We start from the raw sequence: 21,997 nt of genomic DNA on the forward strand, positions 1-21,997 counted from the left end.
GCGGCCTTACTGATTTGTTTATCCAATTGGTTGCTTGTGTGCCACCACATTTGCAAAAAAATAAATAATTGTAATCCTCCTGGAACGTGTTTACCATTTCTCTCAATCCCGCAAGCGCTCTTTGGATAAGGCTCAATATCGGTAATTGATCCCAATTGCATTATTAATCAGGTAATCAGAGCTATGGATCAGCCGGGGCTCTTTTCAGTTTCCATAATGACCAAATGAATGTGACAGTGCTTATTAGTTTGGAGAATTCATTAACCCGCCCTGACCCTTGGACAAATGTCAGGTAATAGCCTTAGAGGCGCACTTTGTGTTTCAAGGTGTCCCTACTCCATTTACAGTATTTGTGTACGTGTGTCCTCTTACCACAATATTCACTTGCCAAAGCATTCCTAAACCTACACTTAAAACAATCCACACGTGTTTTCATAAAACAACCCGAGGACCATGAATCACACCTTGAAATATTAACAACCTAAGAATTTCGAAAAGATAATAGAATATTCATCACAAACAGTCTTTCCCTATCATCTGTGAGACCGTGGTGGGTGGACAGGACATTCAAGGAGGATCCAGGGCCATGCTCCCCCAGCAGAAAATCCTGTACATTTTAGATTCAAATGCATCAATCTGTTGCATTTTTGGGAACAAAATCAAGAAACTAGATTTATGATGGATGTGTGCCCTTGTAATTTATCCATCCATTATCTGCACCGCTCATCCTCAGTAGGGTTACGGGAGTGCTGGGCCCCATCCCAACTATCTTGGAGCAGTGGGCAGGGGACACCCTAAACTGGTCGCCAGCCAGTCGCAGGGCACACTGAGACAGACAAACCTGTCATGCATGTTTTGGGAATTTGGGAGGAAACCGGAGTGCCCAGAGGAAACCCACGCAAGCACGGGGAGGACATGTAAACTAAACGCAAGAAGGTTTGATCTCACAACCTCAGAACTCTGCCGCTTGTAAACTAATGAATCATAAATAGTAATGAAAGGCAATGACACAGCAAACAAGTCACACCCACAAAAGATGGTCAACGAGACGGGAGTTAAATGCAAATTAATTAATGGGACTAAAAATAACTAGTGCTGTTCCGATGCCGATGCTGTACAGTTTTAAAGTATCGTATTTTAACACATTCAATTACATTTAAATGAATTTAAAACTCATATTGTTAATTTTGTAACATGTATTAAATATCAGTCCAGGTGCTTCTGTGATTGCTGCTATGATGGTTTTTTTAATTGCTTGCAATAGCAGTACCAAGTTTTTAGGCGCTTTTAGGCCTGACCTGACCCGAGATGATATCAATCATGAAGTCGCAGCCAAGCTGGGTTTCTCTTTCGTTTATTTATTTTTAAATATCATTTCTGTGGTGTGGTTGTAATGTAAGTATTGTTAAGCACCACTAGATCTAGCTATCACTTTAAGAATGGCTGACACTGCATGTTGACGGCAGTGATAAATGTTTTTGAAATCCAGTTGTATGCAATGCCATGTCGGTTGTTTGGCGAGTTCCAAAATAAAAAGTGTTTTTCTTCACCATCTTCGTTGTTTTGTTTCTTTTTCTTTGTGGACGACCGCGCGATCTCACCCTCGTTGCCTGAGCGCGCGTGGCACTGGGGTAGGAAAGGGGCGGGAGTGCGGGTGTTTGGCTAAAATCACTCTTCCCCTTCCTGATTCCTCCCAAATATAATACCTTTACTCAAAATTCAAAAATGCTCAGCTTGGGCAAAACGTCACCGTCAATGTCTCATTTTACCCTGCCCTCTGATCTTAGCGCAGGCGAGGTGGGACAAACATTGCAGCTACTGAATGTCATCTTACCAATAATGAAGGATATGTTGATACTGATCTTTCTGATTATTCATGTCTTTATCAGATTAAATGACATAATAACGAGTCATTTAAATGGAAACTTTTATAAATGCTTTGTGACTGAGACGTAGGGCAAATACACAACATGTCATTTGGGATCATTTCTATAATGAGAAATCTAAGTTATTATGAGTTAACTTTGCATTTATATAAATGTAAGTCCATTAAACCCTGACGGCCAACTTGAATCTGTCGAGACCAGGGCGGAGACAGGACACAAGTTTTATTGGAAGAAAGAGAAAGGATTGCGTCCACGATCCAGTAATTGCTGGACGCGGGAAGCAGGTCGCTCTAAACGCAGAAGTGGACCTTCCGTGGTGAGCCATGGCGGTGTCGGAAAAGGAAAACGGTTCAGTAGCCGGGACAGGAGAGCAAAACGTGGTCGGAGTCGGACACGAGTTGTAAGCCAGAAGAGGAAAGTAGACGTGGTCGGGGACAAAAAAGGTCGAAAGTTGGGACGGGGGAGTAGACGTGGTCAGGATCCAAAATCGTGTCAAAGCCGGGGGACAGACGGGAGCAAAAAACAGGTGGGAGTCAGGGTTGAAAAAGGCTTGCCTAGTGTTAACTGAGGTTCACAGATGGACTGACCAAAAGGGGACAAATAAATAGGTACAGGGAGCCAATCAGAGTCCGAGGTTAGTTGGCGCCAAAGGAGCGGGCACTGGTGATTCGCATCGGTAATCGTGACACCGTCAATGTCTCATTTTACCCCGCCCTCTGATCTTAGTGCAGGCGGGGCGGGACAGACATTGCAGCAACCGAATGTCATCTTACCTACAATGAAGGATAAATCAATACTGCTCTTTCTGATTATTCATGTCTTTATCAGATTATATAACTTAATAGAGAGTCATTTAAATGAAAAACTTCATAAATGCTGGTTTGGGGGCAAGGATGACTGACCAAGATTCTTTGTGACTGAGACGTAGCACAAATACACAACACAGCATTTGTGATCATTTCTGTAATGAGAAGTTATTATGAGATAACTTTGCATCTAAATAAATTTAGGTCCATTAAACCCTGACAGTTAAAATCATCCTACGCATAGGAAACTCTCTTATAGATAAATACTTTACAACTTCTTGTCCTTAGGTGGCAGCCTCTTCTGCCAGTATGGGTCCATTTAGTAAACCTGTCTATACAAAGACCAATGAGTCCCGTGAGTACCCCCAAACACATTTTTCTACTTGAAAGCACAATATTGAAATTCAATTTTGTCTGTGTTGATCGTAGCTCCGGGCCTGGTGACCAACCTGACCGCCTTTGCACAGAATCATACTTCAGTACTGGTCAAGTGGTTCCTGCCACACCGCATCAATGGCCTTATCACAAAGTTTGCCGTGAAGGCCAAACACGCTCGCACCAGCCAGACGGTGCGCAACCTGGAGGTCAATGCCGAGGACATCATGGCGGGGGCGCTGCCTCATTGCAATGTAAACTCTTTAAGTATTAATGGCAGAGATGTGAAGTTTTTTATTAAGCCAAAGCAAAGCAGAAACATCATGAACAAAGTTCAGTAGCTTTAATCTAAGACAGTTATAAAACCTAATATACACTGGTTAAAATAATGCTGCTTCTTGCTGTCAAAAAATAGTATTTGTTTGTTTCTTACTTAAATTGCCCTCTAATGGTTCGTCAATGACTTATTTTGACAGTAATCATTTTCACAAATTTGTCACTACTAAATCATTTCTTTAATGTGAAAAAAATCTCCCAAAATATTTTGGGGGAACGAATATTAGTGTTTTTATCCTCTTGAAAAGAAAATCACAATAGTGCGGTATTAAAACTGGCTCAATATACTTGACGTAATGATTTAATTTAATGCATTGCAGCACCCTCTAGTGCAGTGGTCTCCAAACTTTTTTTTAAAGCTGAGAGGAACTTTTTGTTATTTTTTTAGCGGGAAAGGATACCATATTTATACAGATTTTAAAATGACAACTTATCATCTTATGACTTTGTTGTTGGTATGTTATTACCAGGTTGCAATCATTAGAAGTAGGGTTAAAATAGGCTCAGTCAACCAATAAAAAATCTTGCCAATTAGAAATCGAATTTCCTGGAATATCACAATCCCCCATAACTGGTGCGCTTATTTCAGAACCTGTCTGCAGGCTACTCAAGTGTTTTAGGGAGCTACCTGGTGCCTGTGGGCACCACGTTGGAAAACCCTGCTCTAGTGGTATTGGTGTAGTTTGATTTTAAGTGGGAATGTTTTGACCACCAACATTCCCACTTAACACCCAGTATAATTGTTTTGAGTTCCTCCATTAATTGCTCAATCGGGTTTGCTGTATGCTTGTTTTATAATGTTTATTTTCCTGGACTTTTGATATCACATTTTTTCTATACCAATACTCAACTCGAGCAGTCATCGAGACTAGGTACCAATACAACTAGTACATAAAATAACTTACGGTATATATTTTTATATATATTTTTATATATATTTACATATATATATATATATATATATATATATATATATATATATATATATATATATATATATATATATATATATATATATGTATGTATATATATATATATATATATATATATATATATAGGCAGCACGGCGGCGCAGTGGTTAGCGCTTGTGCGGCACAGTTCATGTCATGGGAACCTGTCGTGGGTTCAAATCCAGCTCCAGACTTTCTGTGCGGAGTTTGTATGTTCTCCCCGTGCTTGTGTGGGTTTCCTCCGGGCACTCCGGTTTCCTCCCACATTCCAAAGACATGCATTTCAGGTGAATTGGCCGGTCCAAATTGTCCCTAGGTGTGAATGAGCGAATGAGTTGTCTGTCCCTGTGTGCCCTGCGATTGGCTGGCAACCAGTTCAGGGTGTCCCCTGCCCACTGCCCGATGATTACTGGGATGGGCTCCAGCCCCCCCGCGACCCTACTGAGGATAAGCGGTACGGCTAATGAGATGAGATGAGATGAGATGAGATATATATATATATATATATATATATATATATATATATATATATATATATATATATACATAACATTTCCTCTTGATAATGCATTTATTTCATGGCGATTTAATATTATTTAAATTTCTCGTTCCCAAATGTCTATTAGAGGGCCGTCAATACTGGTATCAGCTACAATCATTTTAAGTAATTTTACCACAGGTATCTGCACCAATACCTGTGTTGGTCCGGTATTTGCAAGTCATGTTTATCTGGATAGCCCTTAATAACAAACAGGGCTGCACATGCCACTATGGCAACATTACCTCATCTGAAACTTGAATGAGTGCATCGATAAACTTAAAATCCTCAGCATTAGGAACATGAAAAAACCTTAGGAGGATTGACCAGGCCACAGTAGATGCAAGGGCACAACAGTAAATACACAAACATCATCAACATTGAATACCTTCAATAACAGAATGTCCAGTTGTCAGCTTCCCAAGCAGAAAAATATTGACCAAAGCGATGCCATACATTAGGTCCAAGTGCAAGTACAATGGCTGAGAATACATGCACTGTGCCAGAGCCAGGCCCTTCCTTCCTTCTCAAGGACAATAAGATAGAGTATGAGGTAATTATCACCTATAAGCCGTAGAATATAAGTGTGTCTTAAGCCTAGATTTAAACACTTTCACTGAGGTTGCAGATCGTATCTCAGAGAGTAGAGCATTCCAAAGCACTGGGCCCGAATGTAGAACACTCCCAAACCTGCAGATTTCTTCTTGACTCTTGAATCATCATATACCTGCATTTTCAAGCAAAGCCTCCAAGAAGGAACATTGGGGACAATTAAATCAGAACGTTAGGAGGCAAAATTTAGTATGTTACCAACAGAACCTTAGAATCACATCGTAAACAGGAAGCTAGTGCACGTCAGCTATAATAGCCCTTGTTCTTGTAAAAGCCTTGGTGCAGCATTCTATGCCAGCTGCAAAGTTTTGATTCTACAGTAATTGTATAGCATCTTTCTGTTTGTGTTTTAATTTCTTAAGGATGCGGCAGATATTCTGTCTCGGGGCACAATGAGCCCCTTAAAAATTACGGTGGCGTCTCCGGCCTACACCCTCACTGCCGTGCCTTCCGCGGCCGCCTGGAGGGTGCCGATTTCAGTCGGGGTGGATCAGCTTCGGCCTTACACCGCTTATCTTTTCGAAGTGTCCGCCTTCACGTCTGACGGGGAGGGGCAGGTTGCCTCCACCATGGTCCGTATGCCCGAGTCAGGTACAGGGTTTTTCGACAGGATTTACCCACAGCTCCGCTGCTGATTGATTGCTGTCTCTGTTTTGTTGTTTTTTTAAATGTCTGAGGCAAAATACTTGTGTCTGTGTGTACGTGCACCACAGCCCCAGAGGACCCGCCACAAAACCTCTCTATATTGAACGTGACATCTCGATCGATATCACTCTCCTGGGACTCGCCCACCGTCATCACTGGGAAATTCACCTACGTTCTATTTCTGTATGGACCTACAGGTTAGAACAAAATGCAGTCCATGGAGAGACAGCAGGATGTTTTAATTTGATTTGATCATCTGGGTTTAGGATATCTGTACGAGAGCAGCACAGCAGACATGAGATTTTCCTTCACTGAATTGGGACCGTACACCCAGTACATGGTGGAGGTGGGGGCCAGGGCGGCTGGAGAAGTGGGTCCGGTGGCTAAGGAGCAAATGAGAACATCTGCTGAAGGTGACGATGTAAAAAAATACAAAAAAACTGAAGATTTCTTCATGTGTTTTGTCTTAAGCATTTTTTCGTTTTTGTGGAGTAGCACCCAGTGCAGTTCAGGACCTGATGGCTGTCGCAGAGGATGCAGTTTCCGTCCGCGTCATCTGGAGGAGTCCGGCCCAGCCCAACGGTCCAATCACCCAGTACAGGCTGCAGGTCCTGCTGAATCAAACTCTGTTACAAGACATCACCCTCGTAGGCGAGATGGTACACTGCCTTGGTTTTTCATGTGCTAGCAAAACTTAATTTCCTTTAAAAAAAATCTTTGGGGATTTTGACTTTTGGGTGATAAAAATACAGGTGAACTAAAATGGATACGTAACACAAAACACTTCTATGTCTTATGGAATTCTGATTATAACCAGGTGCAAATATTTTGGCATGTCACAGTATCACCTTATCAAAATTACATAAAACACATTGCATAAAACCAGTGTTTTTCAACCAGTGTTTGGTGAGACCTTGCCTAATGTGATGCAGGAAATTGCTTAATTTCATCTTTGTAAAAAATTTACTGTCAAGGTCAAAACTTGAGATTGTAGTAGAAAGTCGGAAATTTAGGTTAGTGATAGCCTCTTCAATCGGAGATGCGTGCGTCCAGGATCGGCTCGAGGAGAAACACACTCTTTCTCTAGCAGAAGGCTCATTAATTGGAAAACACAAGAATGAAACTTCACATCTGATTGGTTTATATGAACACAGGAAGTGAATCTGATTGGTTTGGACAGGAATTACATATTTAGATGCAGTGTATAATGTTGGTTGCTAGATGGCGTGCGAGTATAATAAAAGAGCAATAATGATGACTTGGAATGTGGGAGTTAAGCTCTCCCAACACCGAAACTTAGTAAACACAATGCGTCTCTGTAAGAAGAAAGGAATGTGGGAGGCAAAACCATCTTTTGAGCTTGAAGGCGCTTGCCTCTGAACACCAAAAGTGTGAAAGCGTAAAACCACACACCTATTGAGTATACAATAAAAATATAAACGTATAAAGATATGAGAGTACAAAAGTATAAGAATATATAAAAATACCAGAATATAAAAAGCACATTTGAACCCTAATTTCCCTTACATGCTATTTGCCTTATTCATTAATCTGCCAAGTAACTGCATTTGTCCAAATACTTTAAGTGGGTATATATAGTAAAATCCAAAATTATGAACCCAAATAAATAATCTGTATGACATCCGGAGCCAGTGACCTTGAAAACTCGATACTGTCAATTTAGGCAACATGATAACTTAAGCTTGAAAAGATATGAAACTGGTGCCAGGAATTTACTATGAAAACATTTTCGACACACAGTGTGCCTCGAGATTTTTGGATAACTAAATGTGCCTTGGCTCTAAAAAGGATGGGAAAATATGCCCTAAACGATGCGATAAAACAACTTTATGACAGCCCTAAAACGTATTTTTTCTGCATTGTTGCAAACAAATATTTATTTCTTCTTGATTGTCACAGTCTTAGTAAATTATAGTGTCCAATCACATCCTAGGGGACTTGTTGCCACCTACACAAGTAGCCTACACTCTTTTTTATGGACAATGCAAACTGTGAAGAGGCTCGTGTTCTTTGTTCTCTCTGCTAAAAAAGGAAAAAAGAAAATACATTGTATTTACCACTGCTGACAGAGAGAATTAGCAGTAATTGAAGGCTTGGCTTTTTTTTTCTTCCCACAGCAAAAAAAATCATACGAGCTATCGGCTTTTGCTTAACCCCTTAACACCTGGAGCCAACAGCTCGATGCCACCGGCGATCGGCATTTTGCCTTTAGGATCAGTTAGAGGGGGATAATTATTGGAGGAAAATGGCGCTGTGCCAGTGGTGTTGATTATCAAACATGTTTGATCATTTCAGTGCCCAGTGGCCAAAATCTTTGAGTATGCGGGGGACAGAGAAAACAGAAAGCTGCCTATTTTCAAAAGAGCATGTGCAATAAATACAAAACACCGCAACAACATCTAAAAATATTTATGACGCCCTTCTAGAGGAGAAATTAGTCAATGTTTTTCCCAGTATTCTTCATATTATACAAAACAGAAGGTCTGACCGTATTTTATTCAACCTTATTACTTACTCATGTTATTTTAACTTTTTTACACACAAATCAAGTCTCACGATTCATACATCTGAATATAACGACAGTGGAGGTTATCGATCAAAAATGCTACCGTTCTCTCTCTGCATTATCTGAGGCATTGTCAGGTTGCCGATACTCCTTTAATCCATGAGGAAGGATGACAAATGAATTCAATTTAGTCCAACACAAAAAGACCGATTTTTACATATGGTATCATTCTCCACGGTACGAATTCTCTGGCGCTGTTGTCTAGAAATACAAAGCTTGAATTTCACACGACTCAGCCCTCGTTTGCGTTTGCGTTCGGAGCAGTACTTAAAAAGTGCTCATCTTTGTAATCTCTATTTGACTCTGTGGTAGTCGCTCTTTTGAACAGTCACCTGATCCCAAAACACTTAAGGTAAACAACTTGGAGTAGAGCTGAAAGCGGCGTATCTGAAAACTGCTTTAAGAGTGCGGGGGCACGGTGCCAAATTCCCCATGCAGTTAGCGCTAGGTAAGCGCCGGGCTTTAGTCTCCGATAAAACTCTTGACACTCAAAATTCAGAGGCTAGCTCTTATTGGAAGTGTTTAAAATGATTCAATACCTAAGTTTCTTTATGGTATCTAAATGTGAACAGAAGAGGATTGTTCCTTTGGCGAAATCACCTTTATTGATTTATTGCCATTCAGCTCTTTTTTAGAAAGGTGAAAGTGAACTCAGGTACTAAAACACTGAGCATTTAAAAGATAAGGTCAAATGATGTTCACCCCAAAAAAATGAAAGTTCATGATGCAATTTTTCCAGAATATCCTTGACCTTTTGTGAGACTGTAAATTAATATGTAGACTTTCTATTACCCTGGCAGAATACCACCACAAATGCTTCTCATGAAAGTGAGCTACTGAGCCCTGATCAGGATGTCGGTCTAGCGCGTCAAAAGAGGAACACCGATCTTGGTCAGACCCCCACTGCCACTTCTTCTGAATTCACAGCCAGTGTCACCTCCTTCAATCTGGCAGTCACTCACTTCACAAGTGCCGAGCGAAGTACTGAAGCTCGAGAATTCCAGGATTCCAAGTTCACCGAGTCACCCGACCCGACTTCACATTCACTCCAGTCTACCGTCGATGTTTTTTCTGCTACGCCCGTGCCACCAGTTTCACTCCCGCCTTGGCTGATGATGCAGGACAACGACATGACTGCAGATTCATCCCATCTCAGTCACACTCCTGGAAACTTGGGCTTGTCTACTCGGCATGCATCTATCTTTGGAAACATGGTGGCTTCTGGAAGTACAGGTACAACCTCTACTACTGAAGCACAAAACAACTCATAAAACAACCTCTTATCATTTATGTGTGCTCATGCTTGTAGGCGTAGCCGTGCGAGAGGACGTGGCAGACTTGTTAACAGATGAGCTCTATTACCTGGTTTCTGACCTTGAACCCTTTACTGAGTACACGTTTAGGGTCTCCGCCTCCACTATTGTGGGTGAAGGGCCTGCCGCTGACATCACAGAGAAGACCCGAGAGCAAGGTGTGTGTTATCAGCTTAACGATACAATTATTCTACAGTACAACCGCTTTATTTCATATTCACGCAAACATGGTCCCGAAGATAACAAATACTGAACACTGCTTAGCTGTCAACTTATACCTTTTCAACGCACATTTTACGTTTTCTTCAAAATTGTGAACGCTGCACAATTTTTGCACATGAAAAATACTGGTATCGATTTTTAAAAATGGTTTCTTGTTTGACCATTCTCATCTTGCCCATTTCGGCTGTAATACGTATCTGTCATGATGACTAATTACAGCTCCTGATTGGTTACCCGTCCTATTTAAGCTCAGTCCTGTCACTCGCCTGTTGTCAGTCCATCAGCGAACCTCCGTTTCTACAAGGCAAGCACTTTGACTCTGACTCCCATCGGTCACGCTTTTTGCACCCGTTTTCCACCCGTCCGATCCTGTTTTCCCCGTTTGTCCCCGGCTACGACCTATTTTTTGACCCCGACCATGTTTTGCTCTACTGTCCTGGCTATCGACCTGTTTTTTCCGACCTCGATACTATGATCTCCCGCTCCGGAAGATCCACTTCCGCATTCGGAACATGTTCCTATTCTGTGAGCGGCTTGCTCCGCGCCCACAAAGCACCGAATCGCGGGCGCTGCCTTTCCTCTTTATCTCAATAAACTTGTGGTTAACGTTACGCATATGGGTCCTAATTCCATTCTGGTCGTGACAATATCATATCAGTCACTTGCAGTAGAGGACAACGTCATCGTAGATTGCTAAAATTGTCCAGTTACACTAGTAAATGTTATCCCAGATCAAGCATTATTTTATAAATAAGATAAGAATGTTTACACTATATTTTTTTTTTTTAATTCTACATAGCCTGTCTTGCTTCGAGTAGATAAAGGCCGCATTGTGTTAGTAATGTTTATTATCGGAATTATTAATAAGGGAGCTGAGGTTTATAGGCATGACCCTGCAACAAAAATTGCTTATAGTAGCTTATTTAAAAAATAAATATTAAAATCCATCTTAACATGAGAAAAAAACATTTGAAAGTCACAAAATCATTTGCGATAATCTATCTCAGATAATTTAGCTTATTTTGAATATCATTTAACTTAAATAGATAAGTTAAACATTGAGGAAAAAAGGAAAAATAATACCTTTTAGTGTATTAATTAATTCGTATTAACTAACTTGTCTTTTTGTTTTTTTTAATAATTTTCTCCTGGGGGATAATCCTAATTTTAATTACCGTAAATTTTGGACTATAAACCGCTACTTTTTGTGAACATTGCAGCATGCAATACAATGCGGCTTATTATTTCTGATTTTTAATTTTTTCTTGGAAATGGCCGAAAGAGAGTCGGTAGAGACTTCGGATGCTCGCCAGGCCCTAACCTCGGATCTCTATTATTTCTTCGGTTCCCGTCGGGGCCCCTTGTCCGGCAGTCCCCGGCAGGTCGCCTCGGCCAGCAACTAGAAGCTTGCTTAGAAATAGTGCGGACCAGTGTGGTGGGACTGTTTAATGAAACAAAGCAAACATGTGGGCATGAGGCAGGTGAGTAAGCGATGTGATTTCTTCCAAGTGCTCTGAATGTCAAAGTGAAGATATTCAATGATTGAATGACTCGAGTAGCTATGACTTGCTTTGGTAGCCAAATGCCTCTTCACCTAATTAGTGCCGCGCATGAATGGATGAAAAAGATTCCCACTTTCACGATAGAGTTAGATTGCAATCTTGGCAGAATGAATGCGGACATTTTTAGTACAAAAAAGTGACACAGCAGGCACTCGTCTGCTGACTATGTCCGCAGCTTTCAATCCCAATCAATTAGAGCACTCTGTAGTCAGGAATTTACGGTAAATTATTTTTGAACAGCTATAAAAAATAGTTCATTTTGGAGAAAGTTTTGCCTATTTTTAGATTTCTTTTTTTTTTTAAATGTTTTTTTAATACGACTATATTTTGTCCTTTTGTGTTGTAGTTTCTCTTTTTGATTTGTTTTTCTAGTAAGATAGGGACAATACTTAAAATGAACAATATTATTTGGCGATTGAAATCAAAGTAAAAATGTATCAAGAAAAGAAAATGCAAGATGTTTTCCCAATGGAACTGTCAGGACCAGAACGAAAACAGGACCCAATTGCGTTACGTTTCTCACAAGTTTTATTAAAGGAAAGAGGAAGGGCTGCGCCCACGATCCGGTGTTCACTCGCTCTCGTACTCGGATTACGAAGTGAGTCTTCCGAAGCGAGCGATGGCGGTGTCAAGGACGGAAAAACAGGTCGATAGCCGGGAGAGGATAGCAAAAACGTGGTCGGGGTCAGAAACGGGTCGTAAGCCGGGATGGGAGAGCAGACGTGGTCAGGATCAAAACGGGTCATAGCCGGAGAAAGACAGGAGCAAAAACGGGACAGATGGGAGTCAGGGTCGAAAAAGGCTTGCCTAGTATACACTGAGGTACGCAGACGGACTGACAACAAGGGATTGACCGGACTGAGTTCAAATAGTGACGGGAAGCCAATCAGAACCCGCAGAAGTTGGCGCCAAATGAGCGGGCACAGCTGAGTCACATCAGTAATCATGACAGGAACAATATATTTTCAATTTGGGAAAAAGTTCCTCATTTGACTGTGTGATAGCATAGATGAGTCCCGATGAAGGTTGGGTAGCAAGATTGCAGGGAATAGGTGTGCTCAATCCAGTTGTAGATGCAGTGTCGGTGATTGGCGGGCTACCCCTAGGTGTTGTGAGAGGGTTCAAAAGCAAATAAGTGATCTACAAATCTTAGATACAGCAGTGAATTCCTAACTATGAGGGATAACAAAATCATATTAAGAATCCACTACTAAGAAGTTTTGTACATAACAACTGATTTTTTTTTCCATTCCTTGTGTTAAGTGTTTCACAGCTTCATGACAATGGTATCTTGCACTTGTCTTGTAGTCCCCAGCTCAGTACAAGAACTCTCCTACCAAAACATCAGCTCCACTTCCATACTCGTGAACTGGGCGGCACCACTCAACCCCAACGGGCGAATCACTCATTACACCGTCTACGGTTTTGAACCGCATAGTGGTCAGCAATTACAGTGGGTCTCAAACTCAACCAGCATTCTGATAACAGGTAACGAGCTAAACCAATGATAATGCCTTGCATGGGTCTCATGATCTCCCTTCGAAATATCTCATTCACAGACTTGGAAAAGTATTCTGATTATTTTCTACAAGTGGCAGCTTCAACGGCTGCGGGTCAGAGTTTGATATCCCAAGGAGATGGCATCTTGGTGCTCACTTTAGAGGACGGTATGAATTAATTTGCCAAACAAAGGATTTTGTTGTTGTCTGGTTGTGTTGAGATGAAGTCAAACTGAAGGAGGTTTTATATGAAGAGGGAGAATAACATTAGACGAAACCAGTGGTGGGATATCAGGGCCTACAAGGCTGGCCTGAAATTAAATTTGAATCATATAATGTTAATTATATGTAGTCCATCAATACTTATGAGATAATTTCAAATTTTCTGTCAACTTTCATTGCTTGCGCTGCTTCCCGGTGGTTTTTTTTATATTTAATGGTGGTGGGCATAGTTTGGGGTGTCTTTAAAAAAATTCTCTATCAGTTATGTGTTAACGATGCGCAACGGAGTTCAAAAAGCCTTTATATTTTTTTTTCACCGCACCTGTCTGCTTTTATCTTACTTTTATCATCAGTGTTCTGGCCTCGCAGTGTATTAGGTTTGAGAAAATGAGGCGGGCAGGTTGGGGTTAAAAAGAGGGATATCATGCATGTGGCCGCGGTTTCTTTAGTTCTAAGATGAAAATGGTGAAATTAAGAAAATGATTGTTTCAAATACAGTTAAAATGCTAACCCAAACCCCCAAAAAGATAAGAAGGGAAGAGTTTATCCGAGCATTTCTAAGAGAGTCACGTACTTGCACGCACAACAAGAGGAACTTGAAAGAGGCTGCAACAATAATTTTAGCCAGAAGATGGTGTGAGCAGGTAAAACATTTTAAACTTTTGGATACCCCTTTTAAAGAATCACAAATCAGCCATTAGTTTTTGCTAGGCTCAGAAATCTACCTGGAAGCCTTCACAAAAATCCTGAAGGCCGTGTACCGAAACCTCAGTGTTTGATAAAGCTGTTTGGTTGGTTGGTTGGTTAACCACTAGAGTCGTAGGGGCACCATTTCCTGCAGTGTGTCTTTGCCAAGTACAGCCTGGTGGCACCCATCCGTAGTTTTAAAATTGCATTGACTGTTTTGCTATTCCATTGACAGAAATATTATTTTAAATACAGTTTGGTTTAACAGTTAACTATACTGTAATTACTTTTATGCACAAAACTAAACACTAGTATTGTGGATTATCACAGGAAAAATATTTAGTGTCTTCACTCATGAGATTTAATTGGTCAAAGAACTTCATTTTAATACTGAAAACTAATACTGTACTGTTAAGTGTTTAAGTCATAGTTTTCCTTTGAAAATTGTCAAATTAATACCCCTGGTTGTGGACATTTGAAAACACTCTTCTGTTGTTAATCCAACTCTGGCTAGTTCTTTTGTGAGAATGTTATTTAACTTTTTTGATACAAATTTGTACGTTTTCATTTTTTGTATGCCTGGCAAAGAGTTTACTTCATTGTTACATATATTTGTCAGTAATATCTTTTTTCACTTTTAACATTTTTAGTGTAAATTAAACGGCATCCTAACACTGACCAATGTTGATTACAGTGTAAAACTGTGAAAACAAGTTGGAATAGCACTGGGAATTTTTGTATGCAGTCCTATTCTATTTTTTACACTCGTTGGTGTTGCTCCAAAACTCTGTACTATTAAATGTCTATACAGTAAAAAAAGTAAATAAAATCACCACTAATAATCACTGTGTGAATAAATGTACACCCTTTCTAGCATTGATTTGACGTTTGAGATTTTTCCTTTCAGTCTGAATGTTGTACCAACTACCAGAGTTGCATTAACAGCACATCACTCTCAAAGGTGTTTGAACTATATTTAGCACTGAGCAATAATGCAATATTGACACTTTTCAAGTGGATTCAGGTATGCGTTTAATTAAAACAGCCGAGTTTACTTAGTGTATATTGTTTGTCTGTCAGAACCGGATTCGCCTCCAGAAAATCTTACCATAGTGGACACCAGCTCATCCACAGTCACGTTGACCTGGTCTGCGCCAGTGAAAGCCAACGGGGTTATCCAACAGTACACTGTCTTCTATGAGAGCCGGTTTTCTTTCAAATCGATCAACACCTCCAGCAACCGAGTCACTCTGACACACCTGAGGCCATTTACCTACTACAACGTCTCTGTGATGGCCTTCACACGTTTCGGCCACGGCAACCAAACCTCGGAATATTTAAGCGTATTGTCTGGGGAGGACGGTGGGTTTTTGAAGCATTGGAAACGAAATCCCTTGATGGAATTGTTAAGTGGGAAGTCCTTTGTGTTGTTTCCAGTTCCGGGGAGTCCTCCTACTAGTCTTTCATACGAGTCGCTGAGTCCCAACGAGGTGAACGTGACCTGGCTGCCTCCGTTGGTGCCCAACGGCATTATAACCCACTACAGCTTGGAGTTATGGAATTCCACCCACTATCTCAACCTCACCTCATCAACTAATTTCCTGCATTTGACCCACCTGAGGAAGTACGCTCGATATCGCATCACGGTGCAGGCGCACACCAGCGCCGGCCCGGGCAACTTCAGCACAGAGCCCCTGAACATCACCACACTGGAGGATGGTGAGGCGGATAGACTGACTGTTAAGTCTGGATCCTGGTCTCTTGTACGCTTTCCTTTCTGAATCATTTCCTACCAAATGCTTCTTTGTCTTGCGGGCGACAACTAACCATATTTTCAATTTCCAGCATCAAAAGACTAAAAGGTTCCACTGCCTTGAATTTTATTGCTTCTGTTATTGCTAAACTGGACAGCTTCTCTCCCACGTAACAGCTCCAGACACGCCTCCTCGATTCCTCCGCGCCAGGAGGTTATCCAACTTTGAGGTGGAGTTGTCATGGTTGCCGCCACTAGAAGCCAACTCGAATATACTCCACTACATTGTCAGAGTGTGGTGAGATTTTACACAGTGTATTGATGTGTAGTGGGGCTGGAACGGATTACTGTAAGTGTGGTTGTCGAAAAAAATCCATACCAGAAATCCAACGAATTCCATTGTGGACTATTGTCGCCTGACATATTTTTCCAAAAGAGTGAGGTATCTTTAAGTGAATATGATCTCTGCTGAGAGTCATTCATGCGCAATATTATCTCCATCTCGAGCCGTAACACGCAGAAAGGATGACGTCAACATCAAGTAGGCAATAAAAAATTCTAAATAGGAGCTTTTTAGCATGTATACGGCTAATCAAAAGACAACTTGCTAAGTCTGCAAAGAACACTGTGTATTATGGCAGTTCCTCGATGATGCAGGAAGTTATAAAGAGAAAGCACATCGGAAAGTTAAACGAAAAGGAGTCTGACTCGCTTCGATAAAATTCAGGTAACATTCAAGCCAATACTGTTTTGCTGACGTGCATTGTACTATTTTTAGGCGTATATGTCACTATAAAAAGCTTTAACCTTTGCCTGACTGTGCCTGATAGAAATATTTGAAATGAAATGCATGCAGTCAGAAGAACAAACTCTTCTTGTTAAAATGTTACAAACGTCAGTAGTTCAAACTGCTGAGTTTACTTCCTTTGTTACGGACTTTTGCTTTTGACAACACAAAAATCCCTTAATATTTGTTTTATGTACTACTATGCTGCTGCTAATGTGCCTGTTCTTGGTTTACAGGGATACATTTGATTTGAATGTATCATTTATAGGCTTGTACCTAAAAAATGGGCGGATGTGTATTAATAGATTTATTTCCCTACTGATCAGGGGCTGTTCCTAATTGTTTTTTATCAAAACAGTTGATAGTTGCAGCTCTAATGTATAACTACGAAAAACAAGAGTGTCTGCCATGTCATCGCAGGAATGAGACAACAAATCTTCTGCAGAACGTAACTGAGACGTTGCTGGTAATAAATATGGACTTAGACAGCATCTACAATGTGTCTGTCTCCAGCTGGACCAGGCTGGGCGACGGAGGGTTGCAAGCTTATATCATTTTTGATGCAGGTGCCGTTCAACACGTTTTCAAATCTCAAATGAAACCTTCTCTGATCAATGTTTGTCCTTCAGAGCCCCTGGAACCTCCTCAAATGGTGACGTCTAAAAACTTGACTACTTCCACTGCAACCTTGCTCTGGTATCCACCAGCTCAACCCAATGGAATTGTTATTATTAGCTATACAATTTACTACGATGACAACGGCACTGTAGTCAAACAGGTGTGGAGAATTTTAAACATATACCAGCAGATAAAAAAAACCCTCACATTCATATTCTTCTCTCCCAATACAGGAAGTTCCAGTTCCAGAAGGGTCAGTTCCAGTATCAGCGGACACGCTTCTGTCTTGGACATTGACTAGTCTTATTGGCGGCACTAACTACACAGTATGGATGACTTCGAGCACTGTGCGTGGGGATGGAGGACTCCGAAGCGAGCCCCTGTCCCTGATCCTACCTGTGGATGGTAAGTAAGCTCCACATAAACGTCGAGGTACAAAAACAAAAAGAAAGAACAGCATAAACAGTTAAACAGTCCAAAGCCATATTTGGGTCGTCTGCACAATCTTATGAGAGCAGCTTAGAGATCATAAAAAAGCCTTTTCAAAGATTATACTGGTCCGTTTGGAGTGGAGACAATTGAACAACATATTATCCAGTGATGTTTCGCTATAATGTTGAAACAATATAAGAAAACCTGCTCCAAGCACTAAACTACACGCGATTTGGCGTATAGATCTAATATGAACTGATTTGTGTCCTGAATGTTTACTGTACAGTACATTGCTTCTGCAGTTGATTCCTTGGAGGGCAGCTTTGGTAAAAGTTAAAGTCCAGGAGAGAAAATACGTACTTTATCCCTGACAGAGAGCAGTGGAATAATGGATTTTAGGTTTGCCTTATATACATGACCTCAATATGAATCCCCGCAGTTGGATAGATCCTGGTATGGTAATCTTAATAAAAAGGAAAATAAAACCATAGAGCAATTTTTTAAAACATATTATAGGTATTCTTTTTCTTATTTTACCGTGTCTTAAACTTATTTTGTATGGTTTAGTCAAAATTCTAATATATTTAATGAATAAATGAATGAATAATAATAATGAATAACACATTCTATTCTATATTTTCTTCTATTTCTCTTTGGTTATATAATAATAATGATAATAATAATAATAATAATAATGATGATAGTGATGCAAAATGTATTCTTATTATCAATACTATTGTTGTTTTACAAACATTTTTTATTATTATACAATCAACTAGCATAAGAGTGAGGATGTAGTGGAGGTGGCCATTGGGCTCCAGGGGAGGGTCCCAGCTCACAATGATGGCGGTAGAACTGAAGATTTGTGCTGTCAGGTTGTGGACGGGGTCGGACAGCACTGGAGGGAACATGGGTGGGAGATAAGATAAGATAAAATAAGATAAGATAATCCTTTATTTGACCCACAATGGGGACATTTCTTTTGTTACAGGAATAAGACAGTGAATACTGAATAACAGCTAGAACATGAACAGTATAAACAAGTATTTAGAAATAAAATACATAAATAAAGTAAAAACAAGAATATTTCCAAGTTTAAAGTATAGTATAGTAAAAGTATAGTTTAAAAAAAAGTAATAAAAAAATATATATATATTTTGGAGTCGCCAACCATTTTGAACCTTAAGCTTATCTTTTGTTACTTATTAGCACAGAGGGTTAACAGTTTGAAATGCATTTCTAAAATAGTAACTTATGGTATTACTATTTTGTTACAGTGTATTTTTATGTTATTATCAGAGTGTAATTATTAGAAGTAGGGTTAAAATAAGCACAGTCAACCGCTAAAAAATTTTTTTCATTGATTTCTCTTGCAAGTTAGAAATCACATATCCTAGAACATCACTGTGACCCATCACTGATAAAGTGTTTTCAGAACCAGACCGTAGGCTACTCAGGTGATCTTGGAAGCAACCTGGTGCCCATGGGCAACATGTTGAAGACCCCTTCTTTAAATTAATATAATTATAAGCATTTATTTCAGTGTAATGGCCTCATAGAAATTGTAGTAGGAAAAAAAACTTTTGCATCACTTTCCCACGACAAAAAATTCTCATATCACCACCAGAACAGAAGTAGGACACAGATGCATAACGTTACACACAAGTTTATTGAAATATAGAGGAAAGGCAGCGCCAGCGATCCAGTACTCGCTGGAAGCAAGCCGCTCACGGGATCGGAACGTGTTCTGAATGCGGAAGTGGATCTTTCGGAGCGGGAGATTGTGGCGTAGTTAGACGGAAAAACAGGTTGTTAGCCGGGACGGGAGATCAAAATGTGGTCGGGGTCAAAAAACGGGTCGTAGCAGGAGACAAACGGGGAAATCAGGAACGGACGGGTAGAAAACAGGTAACAAAACAGGACCGACGGGAGTCAGAGTCAAAAATGCTTGCTTTGTGAAAACAGAGGTTCGCTGACGGACTGACAACAGGTGAGTGAAAGGACTGGGCTTAAGTAGGACAGGGAACCAATCAGGTAACCAGCAGCTGCTGGCGTCAAACGAGTGGGCACAGGTGAGTATTATGAGTACTCATGACATCACACCTACTACAAAAATGTTATATAAGAGTCGATTGTTTTTTAATCAGAAGAGAAAAATGACTTCAGAAAGCTACTTAATACCCAACGATTGCGCTAAAATTTCTCTACTCGCTTGCAGAAATGTCAGTCGTAGAAAATATTCTCACTAATGAAAAAACGACTGGAATGTCATGAGTATATTGAATTATGGGGTGACAGCAAGGATGGAGTTGTTCATATTTGCATGAAAGTAATGACAAGACAAGAAAAAACATGTAGAGATTTGTAATATTTGTAGCAGGGTTGTTATCTACAATTGTCCCCGCGACAAAACAGATCAGTATTTTATTTGCAAAAGCAGAATTATGAGACAGCATTTATATTCAATCTCAATAGATTGTGTCGTGCTAATAAAGTGCCCAGCGAGCACCTAATTGATCCTTTAGTACTTTCCAGGAGGCCTCATCTGCACACCGTTTTCAACTCTCTCCTTCCACCTTACACTTAAAATCACATAAAAACTCTGCTCGGCCTGCCCAGCGAAAGGAGATACCTCTCCATCTAGCAAACTGGCTCTTGTATTTTATTTGTCCCGAGGACAACCAGTTTGTATTTCCTTTCAGTTAGCAGGATAAAAGTTAAGTGGGATTAAAAGCAGAAAGGAACAAAGCGAGCGCAAAAAGCACTCGACGACTGAGGGATAACGAAGGCTGACAGGTCTCGTGAGCGGGATTTGCACGCTGCCCTCGTGCCGCTATCGCTTTGTTGCCATGGAAACCGGCATTCTCCCTCCCTCATCTCTAGCTCCCCATTTTGGCGCTGTGTACCAATTGACGTCAGAAGACTTTGTTTTTATGTGATTTTTTTGGAAAAGGGTGCAGATGGCTTCCGGTGTTTTAGCCCCAGTTCAAGAGTGTTCATGAAATGTTGACTCCTAGTAACTGACTCTGTATCTCTGCTCCATAATCCAGCCGCTCCGTTTTCGGGCCGAGCAGCGGACCACCATGCCGCCTCGTTTCTGCCACTCAGCAAAGCTCGGCAGGGGGGGTCGATACCCTCTCGGGCACCGACTCCAACTTATACCTGGCCTACCTGAATCCACTCACTGATATTAAATGCAACACTTAACCTTCCCATGCTTTTTCAGGTTGCACGTGCAGGATGAGTATTGTCTACCTGACCTCTTGTTTTTCTAGCCCTCAAAGGCAAATTTCCTTTCTGATTGCCAATTTTCTGCATCTTTGATGTCTTATTCCATGTTTTTCTATTGTTGCCACTTGATCACAATATTGTTGCAATAATGATGGTTGTGACGAGTGAAAACTGATTTGTTTACATTAAAGGAGACATATCTGTGTAAGGACCTGTGGGCACTGATACCAGCTTTTGATTTCGATTCCAGTAGATACTAGCCTCCATTTAAGGTATTGGTCCTCTCGATAGTAGTGGAGATCAGTATTAACTGTCCTTTAGTGACCGTTTTATAGATCCAACTAATAATAAATTGCAATATATTTCATCCAGTTTTTAGGGGAAAAATATTAGTGAATAAATTCTTAGCTCTTTTTGGAGGGTTGGGGCTTACTGGTATCAGCAACAATGACCACATGAGAGTTCAGTGTTGGTAGCAGTCTTTAAAAAGTTTATATCAAGCATTCTTCACTGCTGATAAAAATAATACCCAATTTGCAATGTTTTAGGCATAAGTTTAAATATTTTAGTATTCTTTTAGCTTGGGTGGAAAGATCAGAAAACTAAAAACATTACTGTCAGGACCAAAACAGAAACAGGACCCACTCGCATAACGTTTACCAATTTTTATTGAACGAACGAGGAAGGGCTGCGTCCACGATCCGGTGTTCGCTCTTGTACTCGGCTTGTGATCCGAACACGGAAATGAATCTTCCGTGGCGAGCGATGGTGGTGTCGGGGACGGAAAAAAAACGGGTCAGTAGCCGGGACAGGAGAGCAAAAACGTGGTCAGGTCGGAAGCGAGTCGTAAGCCAAAATGGGAGAGCAGATGTGGTCGGGATCAAAAACGGGTCAGAGCCGGAGATAAACGGGAGCAGAAACGACTCATGCGAGAGT

At 40.7% G+C, this 21,997-nt stretch overlaps 1 protein-coding gene across 1 annotated transcript in view; it reads left to right on the forward strand.

The window, feature by feature from the left end:
- The window catches only part of ptprq (protein tyrosine phosphatase receptor type Q), a 91,483-nt gene that overhangs the window by 12,666 nt on the left and 56,820 nt on the right, over window positions 1-21,997 (forward strand). Inside the window, exons 5-20 of the mRNA XM_088339324.1 lie at window positions 2,981-3,047; window positions 3,122-3,321; window positions 5,866-6,094; window positions 6,217-6,345; window positions 6,415-6,561; window positions 6,644-6,807; window positions 9,536-9,968; window positions 10,045-10,206; window positions 13,141-13,320; window positions 13,392-13,499; window positions 15,321-15,602; window positions 15,678-15,959; window positions 16,171-16,291; window positions 17,201-17,346; window positions 17,410-17,558; window positions 17,632-17,803. Coding sequence (XP_088195450.1) covers window positions 2,981-3,047; window positions 3,122-3,321; window positions 5,866-6,094; window positions 6,217-6,345; window positions 6,415-6,561; window positions 6,644-6,807; window positions 9,536-9,968; window positions 10,045-10,206; window positions 13,141-13,320; window positions 13,392-13,499; window positions 15,321-15,602; window positions 15,678-15,959; window positions 16,171-16,291; window positions 17,201-17,346; window positions 17,410-17,558; window positions 17,632-17,803 — 2,971 coding nt within the window. The remainder of the gene's footprint in view (window positions 1-2,980; window positions 3,048-3,121; window positions 3,322-5,865; window positions 6,095-6,216; window positions 6,346-6,414; window positions 6,562-6,643; window positions 6,808-9,535; window positions 9,969-10,044; window positions 10,207-13,140; window positions 13,321-13,391; window positions 13,500-15,320; window positions 15,603-15,677; window positions 15,960-16,170; window positions 16,292-17,200; window positions 17,347-17,409; window positions 17,559-17,631; window positions 17,804-21,997) is intronic.

Source organism: Urocampus carinirostris, chromosome 7, assembly GCF_059441175.1.
Source record: "Urocampus carinirostris isolate Australia breed hairy pipefish chromosome 7, RoL_Ucar_1.0, whole genome shotgun sequence".
NCBI classification, from domain to species: Eukaryota; Metazoa; Chordata; class Actinopteri; order Syngnathiformes; family Syngnathidae; genus Urocampus; species Urocampus carinirostris.